Source organism: Denticeps clupeoides, chromosome 2, assembly GCF_900700375.1.
Source record: "Denticeps clupeoides chromosome 2, fDenClu1.1, whole genome shotgun sequence".
NCBI classification, from domain to species: domain Eukaryota; kingdom Metazoa; phylum Chordata; class Actinopteri; order Clupeiformes; family Denticipitidae; genus Denticeps; species Denticeps clupeoides.
In genome coordinates this window covers 5,746,497-5,758,228 of record NC_041708.1, presented here as the reverse complement: position 1 = coordinate 5,758,228, position 11,732 = coordinate 5,746,497, and the positions used below count along the sequence as shown (strand labels likewise).

At 42.0% G+C, this 11,732-nt stretch overlaps 2 protein-coding genes across 3 annotated transcripts; one reads left to right on the top strand and one right to left on the bottom strand.

Annotated features, from left to right (window-relative positions):
* The first annotated feature begins 208 nt into the window (after nucleotides 1-208).
* Nucleotides 209-2,071, top strand: ankrd22 (ankyrin repeat domain 22). Of its 2 annotated transcripts, XM_028966443.1 has the most exons (6): nucleotides 209-315; nucleotides 691-882; nucleotides 955-1,062; nucleotides 1,173-1,250; nucleotides 1,401-1,499; nucleotides 1,586-2,071. In XM_028966443.1, exons 1-6 carry the CDS (start codon nucleotides 295-297, stop codon nucleotides 1,661-1,663), a joined length of 576 nt encoding a protein of 191 aa, XP_028822276.1. In that variant the 5' UTR covers nucleotides 209-294; the 3' UTR covers nucleotides 1,664-2,071. The 2 variants fall into 2 exon arrangements, with proteins under 2 accessions (XP_028822276.1, XP_028822277.1); XM_028966444.1 differs by lacking the exon at nucleotides 1,173-1,250.
* Nucleotides 2,069-11,554, bottom strand: lipf (lipase, gastric). The gene is made up of 10 exons (XM_028966442.1): nucleotides 11,410-11,554; nucleotides 11,053-11,170; nucleotides 9,469-9,586; nucleotides 6,255-6,453; nucleotides 5,129-5,238; nucleotides 4,869-5,005; nucleotides 4,637-4,783; nucleotides 3,143-3,214; nucleotides 2,953-3,021; nucleotides 2,069-2,863 (listed from the first exon to the last, which is right to left on the bottom strand). The coding sequence occupies exons 2-10, from the start codon at nucleotides 11,161-11,163 to the stop codon at nucleotides 2,630-2,632; spliced, it is 1,197 nt and encodes a 398-aa protein (XP_028822275.1). The 5' UTR covers nucleotides 11,164-11,170; nucleotides 11,410-11,554; the 3' UTR covers nucleotides 2,069-2,629.
* Nucleotides 11,555-11,732: the final 178 nt, after the last annotated feature.

Sequence of the window (11,732 nt, the reverse complement as noted above, 5' to 3'; positions counted from 1 at the left end):
TCTCCACTTTCTCCACTGCAAACGACCATTTGAACGTTACTAATGCGGTCGTAAACTACAATACTTAATAATACAAATGCAAATAAATGAGCTGGCAATGCTGCTTTATTACAGCATTTAAACTATGATAACTTAATGACATGGTACTTTCATTATTGCCCAGGTATAGGATGTCTTGTTATTAATACAGACCACGCCCATTTGCTCATGTTGCCAGTTACGTGCCTGGGCGTGGAAAAAACTTTTCAGTGTTCAGTGGACTGAACTGCTTCTTGACAGGTTCCGACGAGCGACATGGGCATAATTTACTCAGAGGTACGCTCTATTTATTTGCCTCTTTTTTAAAAAAAAGGGAACAGGAATAGAAAACTAGGTTGTTAATAACGTGAAGTTGCTTGTGTTACACTGAACGTTAGGCCGAACGTTCATGAAACGTTTCGTCCATATGAGAGATGCAAAACATTTTACAAATGCAAGGCAAACTTTTTCCTCAGACAGCAGATGTTGAACAATGTGGCTATACCTGCTTTCCAGGATGACTGTACAGAGCTACCAATACCTTACAGTCAACAGCGACATTTATTTCTTATACAGCCCAAAAGCATATGCAGTTACCCTGTCATGCATTGATATTATGAAATCTTTTCTGTTTTTTGGAGCTATGAGATCTGATCTCTCTTTCCACCTTAGCCTTTGTGTCAGGCTTGTTATGACAATGAGTCCAGCAAAGTGTACGAGCTCATCAGGGCCGATGGCAGGAATATAGATGTTCAGGATGCGGTGTCTGGGGACACTCCTCTCATAGCTGCCTGCAGAGCTGGAAACCTTCAGGTGGTCAAGTTCCTGCTGGACAAAGGCGCGGATGCCTCGCTGCGGAACAAGGTATCGAAATATTGTATCTCATTTCTGTTTTGCCGTTTTCTGTGGCTTGACGTGCTTGTCTTCCTTTGGCAGAAAAAGAGGACATGTCTGCACTATGTGGCAAAGAGGGCGTTCTCATATCTGGACTTCCTGCTGATCATAATCCTCATGCCAATTTTGCTGATCGGATACATTATAATGGTACTGTGCTCAAACTTGACCACCACACAGTGTACCTATATCTTTTTTTTTTTTTTAAATCCTGCTGTCACACTGTCCGGTTTAAGCGTTGCCATCATTTGTCTGAACAGCTAGAGACGCAGAAGAGGAATGTGAAATTAATGAATCTGGCTTTGAGCAGCAACGTGGACGTTGATGCCGTGGATTACGTAGGTTTAAAAGCTCTCATTGGTCATCATTATTATAAGACTAATAGTACAGCAATTATTCACCCCCTTCGACCCCCCCGTTCAGATAGGGACTTTTTTTTCCCCTGTGGCATAACGTGCCATAACAGGTCTCCTGTTTCGCTTCTACAGAAAGGCAACACTGCTCTTCACTACACCTGTCAGAACAAAAGCCACAACCTGGTCCCTTTGCTGCTGGCCAGAAATGTAAAAACGTCAATCAAAAACGAGGTACATTTTCTACATTGTACGTTCTGGTCAAGGATTTAGTTATTTCCTTATATAGTTTTTTTGATTGTTTTTTTTTTTTTCCCCAGAAAGGAGAGACTCCACTGGATGTGGCGAAACGATTAAAATTTGCAAAAATAATCAAAGAGCTGAAGAAGGAAGGCTAATCACGGTGTCACGGTTCCGACCATGGGGGGTGTGCCCCGAGCCCATGACCTCGCCCCCGATTACCTGGCTGCTTGCGCCTGTTGTTGTGTGTATATATACTGCCCTCTTGTGTTTAGTCCTTGTCAGGTCATTGAATGTTTGTCCATGTTTACCACGGCCGTGTTCTAATTAATCGTCCTTCCTGCCTGCACCGAGATTTCGTTCCATGACAAATGGATTTATGAATTAATTGAGAGCCATGGAATGAGGTGCAACCTGCGTGCATGATGCATAAAAATTGTGGTAGATTCAAAATGTTTCCTTTTTCTTCAGATGCAGTCTGCTCGCAATGCTTACAAATGTATATTTTCCACTGAATGTGAATTCATTTGATCCGTGAATAAACTGCCTGACGCGCATGAGCCTACTTTCCGGAGAGTCAAATCGTTTAATGACAGAATTAACAATGAGATTAAGGCATTCTTTGGTCGGTGCACAGACAAAAATTCACATTAGTTAGTAGTAATACTTCACATCAATTAATTGTTGATCATATACATTAACACGCAGACATATATAACATATGAAAAAAAAGTATAAAGTATTTTAGGGTTTCAGCTTTGATGCCATTTCAGATAATAATATGGAAATTGGTTGCCAGTAAGTCCAACATGTACATGAGGTAAAACAGGAGTGGAGACAGGATAATCTTTTCCTGGAATCGTCCAATCTTGACCGCTCAATGATGTGCATTTTTTAAATAGATTTGGGGCGGCTAACAGAACCCTCAGCAGCACTTTTTTCTCTCGCCACATTTCACATTTAAAGAAGGGTCTAAATTTTAAAAAACAGCATAAAACACAAACCTCTTGCATACAGAGGTTTGGAACGAATCCGGACCTAAAAGCATCACGGTTAGCATAATTTCCTTGATCAGACACGGAAAGCGTTCGTTAGTGCAGCGGAAGGGCTGAGGCCACGTCGGCTCACGAGTGCTGCCGCATGAGCTTGATCATGTCGCCGTACATCTCCTGCGGGGCGTCCAGGCCCCAGATGAAGTCCAGGTGCTCCCAGCGTTTGATATGCCGATGATACACCAGGTTGGGGATCTGGGTGAGAAGTAAGGCCACGTCCTTCGGGTCGGCTAGGGTGTCATGGCCCCCCGACCACAACGCGGTGGGAACCTTCATGTCGCGGACGTTGTACGCCGGGGGAGTGGTCTGGACGGAGGGAGCTCAGTCTCAACTGAACATGTCTACTACATTTCAAATATTTAAAATTACTTGCCAATGGGTAAAGATGGATTTACCTGGTTGTAATGCGCCATGTTTCCCTTCTTCCCATAGTCGTAGGCCATGAACTTCTTACTGCTCACAGCCTATAAAAAGAGTTTAATAAATTATTAAGATTATTAAACATATGGCCAGATGGAAACTGCACTTACACAAGCATCATTAGACAGAAAGACATTTTTTTTTTTATTTCTCAGGACACAGTACCTGAGACCAGTGAATCATATTCTGTACGGATGTCCCAGCTGGACAGTGTGTCGTGTACACAGGCGTACGGCTCTAAAAACAGAAAAACTTGGGTTAGCAACGTTAGTTTGTCAGAACTGATGGAAACATAAATGTTGAACTTCGTTTCATATGGGTCAGTTTTGGATCAGCCATCTTGTTCTTTACATGTTTTTTTTTCATGGACATGGACATTCATGGACATTTCTAAAATACATATGTACACTACCATTCAAACGTTTTGGACATACCTACTAATTGATGGGCCTTACGTTGAAGACTATGAAATAACATATGTTGTGTTAAGTAATAAATAAAAAAAAATAGCAAAGAAGGCAAAAAACTGTGATGCAATAAATAACTTAAAGAACTGTTGCTGTGATGGCAGCATTTCACACTCTTGGCTTCTCTCCACCACCTTAAGTTGGACAACGGGACAACAGTTTCCAACAGTCCTGAAGGTTTATGCTGAACACTTTCTTATTATTTAACCATGTTACTGAGCATCTCACAAAGCAGCTTTTGAGTGAACAAAGCAATAATGAAGCTCCTGATGTATCTGTAAAAAAAAATAAAAATAAAGGGGCAGCCTAGCGGTTAAGGAAGCGGCCCCCATAATCAGAAGGTTGCCGGTTCGAATCCCGATCTGCCAAGGTGCCACTGAGGTGTCACTGAGCAAAGCCCCGTCCCCACACACTGCTCCCCGGGCGCCTGTCATGGCTGCCCACTGCTCACTCAGGGTGATGGGTTAAATGCAGAGGACAAATTTCACCGTGTGCACCATGTGCTGTGCTGCTATCACATGTGACAATCACTTCACTTTGTATCTTTTTATGATATAACAAATACTAAATATGTTTATTTCATTGGATTCTTCAAATTGGCTCCAACTTAGTCTCCATAACCACCACGGAGTTGGTGCATCCAAACTGGTAGTGTATGATCCCCAGTAGTGACTGGTAGTTGACTGGTAGTGTATATATTAGGGCTGTCAACCCAATAAATAAAAAAATTTAACTAACTAACGTTTCGAAAAGAGTAAATAGTCACAATTAATCGAGATTAATTCTCAAGTCTAAACCTTGCTAAAATTGAAAACTTTTACAGAGACAATTTTGGTAAAGAGGCTCAGGTAATAGTGTTCTGTTCAAAAACTGAGTAAAGCACCAAATCTGGATGAATATGGTTCTCATGATGCCCCGCTGAGCGGAAAACCACTTTGGACGGACACAACATGCTGCCATCAATGTGTCTCCTAAAAATATCTTGAAAAAAATATTATTTAGAAAGACAAGCTTCTCAAAACCTTATTTAGTCTGAGTCAGGACACCTGACTGATCTCAGATACCAGTGTGAACATAACTGTCACTTGATAAGCAGGTTTGTGGGATCGGTTTACAGCCCGACTGGTTTGAGAGAGTGTGTGTGTGTGTGTGTGTGTGTGTGTGTGTGTGTGTGTGTGTGTGAGCTGCCTACCATGTTCAGATTTCTCTCGTCAAAGCCACACAGCAAGAAGAAGATGTTTCCGCACAGACAACTGAACGGCTCGTGACTACAAAACTCGGTGGCGAAAAACTTGATCAGCTCATTCTGCGGGAAGAAGTCCTTCTTCCCAAAGAGGTCCTGGAAAAAAAAATCAAATCAGGTCATCACATTATGTAAAAAAAAAAGAAAAAAGAATGACTGATGCAACCATTGTGTAACACACCCAAATGATAATTTCCGGGAGAAATGACAGTTTTGTCATTGGGCTGTTGGCGAATCCCACTGTTGCTACAGGAGCCAGGGCGAAGAACATCTTGATTTTACTTGCCAGCTCTGGCATTGTGGAGAAGGCCACAAAAGCTAAAAAAAAAATAAATGCATTAAAAAAGTACAAGGATAACATTAGTTATTAGTTGATGCGAAGTGAGTAGAATATATGATGGGTATTAAAATGTCCTCATCGGCTGAGATGACGGTGGATACCGATAGTCGTTCCCTGAGAATGGCCCACATAGAAGATCTGCTCTTGGCCTGTGGTTTTTGTGATAAAGTCGATGACAGCAGGAAGGTCCTTTTTAGCCATCTCATCAAAACTGTGGGATGGAAAAATGAGAACAACCAGTTCCTCATTTCGGTTTTGTGTGATTTAAAATTAGAGAACATACTGTGCATTATTTATTTTAATTGCGCACATTGCTTGTAGCATAAATGCAACAGCTATTAAATATTTTTTATTACACCAGTAGTACAAAAAATTTCCCTATTGTGACCTTGTGTTTTTTTTTTTTAAGTCAGTGACACCTACATATTTATATTTCTTTTCAACAATATATTGAAGATTAAGGTTATGCCTAGACAAAGATACACAGTTGCTACACTAGGGGATCAACCATTGTTCTAATTGTAGTACATTTTACATTTACAGTATTTATCAGATGCCCTTATCCAGGGCGACTTACAATCAGTAGTTACTGATTGCAGTAATCATCTCACACCCCATTTACCGCCTCTTTACCACAATTCTCTCTGTAATAGTTCTCAATTTTGGCAAGCTTTAGACTTTAGACAATTCATTGTGACGATTTACATCTTTGCAATACGTTAAGTTTTTATTTTTTATTTATTGGGTTGACAGCCCTAATATATACACTACCAGTCAACACTGGTGGTCATACACTACCAGTTTGGATGCACCAACTCCGTGGTGGTTATGGAGACTAAGATGGAGCCATTTTGAAGAATCCAATGAAATAAACATATTTAGTATTTGTTATATCAGGAGCTTCATGGCTGCTTTGCTCACTCAAAAGCTGCTTCGTGAGATGCTCAGTAACATGATTAAATGATAAGAAAGTGTTCAGCATAAACCTTCAGGACTGTTGGAAACTGTTCCCGTTGTCCAACTTAAGGTGGTGGAGAGAAGCCAAGAGTGTGAAATGCTGCCATCACAGCAACAGTTCTTTAAGTTATTTCTTTGCATCACAATTTTTTTTTTTTGTTTTATTTATTACTTTACCCAACATTTGTTATTTCATAGTCTTCAATGTAAGGTGGTAGTAGTAGACGTAGTTACTACTGAATACGTACTGAATCAAAGAAAGTATATTACCTGAATTCCCAGAATGCATCTTGATCACGAGTTAGATTGACATGCCTCTGGGACCAGGTATTCCCACGGCTGTTCCCGATCCACACGTCGAATCCGGCCTCTGAAAGGAGGTAGCCGAGACTGGTGTTGGGCAGGTTGGTGATCCAGTTGCTTCCTGCCGCCAGAAGGCCGTGCTGGAGGAACACAGCGGGCCGGGGATCTGCATGGACAATCGCAATTCAGCTTACGAAAACCAAACAAAAGGGTTTCATAATAACTAACAATAAGTGGGTGTCGGGATTTGGCCACGAGGGGGAGCCAAACTCCACGAGAGCAGCAGTGAGCGTTTGGCCATTTGACTTTTTCTTTATTGCCGATATCAGTCAGTAACAGGATGTAAGCTCCCCTTGTTCGCCACACAGACAGGCGCCAGCCTGGTTTCATCCATTCCCAGTTTTCATCCATTCCCAGCTTAAACATGCGTAACTCTACACATCACAGTGGCCGTTAATTCATGGATTTGGCTCTAATCCATTTGCTGAGCAGAAAATGGCACATTTAGAAACTGCACATTTAATATTTGAACATGTAAATACATTAAAAATACAAAAAAAGGTGTGTGTGTGTGTGTGTGGACGTGAGTGTGTAAGTGTGACACAACCCACTTTGTGAATCTGGGAGAAGTGGGGCAGCAGGAAATTAGATGCCTCTCCAGTACTCGCCACACACACACATTTACCATCCAGTGAAACTAACAGTCGGATGGTTCTTTACTTATTTAGTGGATATCAGAGCACATTAGTGAGATTCACACACACACACACACACACACACACACACACACACACACACACACACACACACACACACAGACACACACACAGACACACACACAGACACACACACACACACACACACACACACACACACACACACACACACAGAGGCCGAATGCTAAAGTAGACGAAGCTCTCTGTTTGGCAGATGAAGCAGCATATTTAAGGACTGACTTCAGTTCCAATGCAGCTAATTTACAGTTGCTCTAAAATCTCGGGGTCAGTTGAAGTGCACGGTCCCTTATTAATGAGATGAGAAAAAAAAATCCTCTTTTTCTAAAAAAGACATGAGACCCAAGCATGAGTTTCTCAGCTCATGACTGAAACGTGCAAGTTACGCTCCAGAATTAAATCTAATAGTCGCTTCTCTAGACAAAACAAATTGAATTATTTTAATATAGAAATTGTAATGCAAATCTGAGCACCAGTGTTGCCAGGTCAATATGGTTTTCCTGCAGAAGCCCTGACATTTTAGCCAATGATTTATGAAACCAAATGATTTACATGAATAATTTAAAATAATTGAGTTTTCAGTGTGGAGCAGGAAACGGTCGAACCACGCCCCTACACTTAACTGCATATGCTAAGTTATGTGTTGCACTGGGGTGCCAGGGGTTATTTCACATGCAATCCACCAGAATATTACGATCAATAAGGTCAGCCATATTAGGCATGATCTATTTTTACCTGGCCTGAATGGTTAAATTTTAACATGGTCTGTAGGCAGGATGACAGCGGTTGTAAATACTGCAAGGCCGGCGTTAAATTTCGCCCGAACCCGACAGACAAGAGCTGATCCGTTTTCGCCCGCTAGACAGCGTGAGTATAACCTACAGGCCTAAAAATAAATTCACGCCTTACGTGAGACGAAGTTCATCCCAAGGGAAGTGGATGCTTTAAAACGTCACATAAATGTTACAACAAACCTTCTCTCTACTCCGTTAGGGTTGGGAAAGCTGCAAGGCTAAGGAGCCACAAGACACCCGTTCCACTTTTTTTTTTGTGTGGACGTGTGGGTGGTCTCTGTTTCAACCTCGAGCCAAGCGTAGCACCCCGTCTCGCAGGAAACCCAAACATGTTTCACACACACACACACCGTCCACCACCCAGGACCAGGAACAATGGAGTTACTGACTGAAGAGCGCCTTAGCGTTTCATTCATTAAATCTATTTACAACGGTGCCATTTATCAGACGCCCTTATCCAGGACGACTTAACATCAGTTACAGGGACGGTCCCCCCTGGAGACACTCAGGGTTAAGTGCCTTGCTCAGGGACACGATGGTAGTAAGTGGGATTTGAACCTATGTCTTTCTGGTCTTCTGGTTCATAGGCAAGCGTGTCTAGGCTACGACCATCCTATTTAAATATAAATTGACTGTCTATCAGTCATAGCACGTAACAGTCTTAAAGTCTGTATGATTTGAATTGTAATTTTGTCGTATCCCATTACATCGCTGCGGCGTGGCCTCACGCCTCCAAGGCTCGAACCTTGTGTGGGCGGAGTTTACATCACATTACTTAGATGTGTATGTGCAAGATAAGCACTGGTTCCTTAGGAACAAGTGACTTTTTTTTCGCATTCTTCTTCTTATTATTACTATAAGTGGAAAAACACACTCGCCTGTGACCCAGAAGACCCAGGTTCAAACCCCACTTACTACCATTGTGTCCCTGAGCAAGATGCTCAACCCTAAGTTGCTCCAGGGGGGACTGTCCCTGTAACTACTTTATTGTAAGTCGCTCTGGATAAGGGCATCTGATAATTGCCACATGTGTAAGTGTGTTGTTTTTTATGTTTTTAATATTATTTTACTATGATATTTGGCATTGCAGAGATGCTTTATTTAATTTTTACACACTCACCTGCCACTTTAGGGACACATTGCTAGTTGCGCCATGAGAACTGCCATAGTTCTTCAGGGCGTGGATTAAACGAGATGTTCCTCAGATGCTTAAATGCATGAAGTTGCTGCCATGTGATTGGCTGATTACATATTTGTGTTAACAAGCAATTGGCCGGTGAGTGAAGACTGCATCAAATCTATGTTTTATTAAAAAAAACAACAACCTGTGTTTAAAAGCAATTTTGCATATGTTACAAACACCACTAACCGTGCCAGCTAACAGTAAGTTCTCACGCACAGCGCTTGTGAGATGGTTTGGCTGAAGACCGGTCTCCTGAGACTCCGACATCTTGCTGCATAGTTAATGAGCCCCTATTTACCAGTGACTGCAACAGCCATGTGGTTAAAAATTGATGCTAACGTGTTCCTGAAAAGAGCGTCTCTGCCGCCCTGTTCCCTCTCAGGCTGTACAAATGGTGGTTCCTGTACACAATTTCGCTTTTAGGTAAAGAGGAACTACACACACACACACACACACACACACACACACACCTTGTGAGTTTTTGCTTGAGATGCCGTATGGGATCCTGTTGACGCTCAGGATGTATCCATCTTCGGTGACCACTTCGTACTCTTCAGCTGGATATCCCCAGTGCCTTATTATCTCACTCTGGGTAAGAGAGAAATAGAGATGAAGAGAAGAGAAGAGAAGAGAAGAGAAGAGAAGAGAAGAGAAGAGAAGAGAAGAGAAGAGAAGAGAAGAGAAGAGAAGAGAAGAGAAGAGAAGAGAGGGATGGAAACATCCTTGTTGGCGGACAATCTTATATCCAACCCAAAATTGGCACATCTAATGTCCCTTTTAAAAAGGCTAACCTGTGACCTATTCAGTTTAGTCAGTTTCGCCATCATAAACACTCTAGGCAATATAGATATATGTTTATAGATTTCTGGATGGAGAGCGAGCTCCTTTGCCGCGTTATGATTCACCTTGCACGGTGATTCACACATGACTCTCAGCATGTGAATCTAAAAAAGGAAACAGTGTTTCCTTTAATCCTGCTAGTGAATCATTAGTGGTTTGTCACCCTGAGAATGCATTTATTTCCACAGTTGCACCCCCAGCATTAGATTAAAAAAAAAAAAAAAATCTGTAATGTTGAACTTCAAAGGGAAGTGCGTGAGCTTGTTGGTTCCAGCGCCGCCGCGCAATCTCCCGATGCATAATTAAATACCCCCGCAAATCCACCACCGGCCCCCCGGGCTCTCCGTCGCCAGGGCCAACGTTCGTTCTGTCGATGGAGCGCAGCTTCCCTCATCGACTGTTTCAGAGAAAGGACCGAGATGGACAAATAGCAATATTGTAATATTCTACAATGCAACGCTTATTATTATATATTCTGGTCGCCGGCTTTCTGTTAATATGTTTTTGAGATGGTTTATGGTTTAGGAATTGCGTTTCTGAGGATTATAACAGTAATGTTGTACTATAATATGAGAATGTAGAATTGAATTATAAGTAGCACATAGACCCACAGTCAACTTATTTTTCACGAGACAGGATAATAATCTCGAAATAACTGTGTTAACTAAATTAGAATGCTTTACTAGAACATAATAACATACATGTATTTATCTTGTGTTTTCTTACGTGTCTCGTGTTGCAACACATCGCGGGACGCAACTGGGTCAAAGTACAAGATGTGACCGAAAAAGGGGACGGAGGCTCTTCCCACGATTCGCCCTGAAATATCCGAAGTAACTGGGAACTGAAACTAATATGTGCAATTACGAAAAAATATTCACTATTCATGGTCAGTATTCATACACACACACACACACACACACACATTTATATACATACATACATACATGAGTAGTAATATAGTAGTATGAAATAAATATATATATATTTACTCATATATGTATATATGTGTGTGTGTGTGTGTGTGTGTATATATATATATATATATATATATAACGTTTTACTACGTATATATAATACGTTTACAGAGTTGAGAGAGACCAACTCTGACGTCATTATCAACATTATTGACACTTTCGCGTTGGGATCAGTATCAGTTTGTCCGCGTTTAGACACGTCCTGTCGGGAGGGCACAGACGAGGCGCTGCACTCACGATGTTCATGTCGACCTCGGGATCCAGTCGCTTCACTCCTTCGAACGTGGTCGGCTCGGCGCGGACCAGCCCGCAGCAAAAGAGCCCAACTAGCAGCGCCCAGCACGCCATCTTCACCCTGCGGAGCGCCGGCAAGCATCACATTTATCATCGCCACGGCGGCGGCCATAGCGCGGACAGTCATCATTAACGCGTCATGTAGTGATAATAACCTGGCCTGACATCCATCATACTTTGTACAAAAGTAACAAACATGCCGCCCTTACATCGGGATAATCCAGACAAGGCGTGAAATGCACAGTGGAAACCTAAACAAATGTGTGCATATTACAAGTTGACCCGATTTCGGACACTCACCCAACACTCGACAAAGCGACTCCCGAGTTCAGGACGCGGGACGCGACTTTAAGGTGACAGTGGGCTGGACATGAGGGACCGATCACGGTGGCGCTGATTAAAGTGCAGGGGCGTGAATGGGCGACGATCACAAGACAGTGGCGGAGCTAATTTAATTAATAGTAATAAAAAAAAAACACTTCAGAATAATTAAATCACTTCTAAATGTATAGTTTAACACCAACCTCTAAGTATACTTTTATTTATAAGTTGATTATAATGCTGAAAAAAAAGAAAACATCAAAGGCGAAAGTTACTGTTTTTTGAACAGCTGAACCAAGACC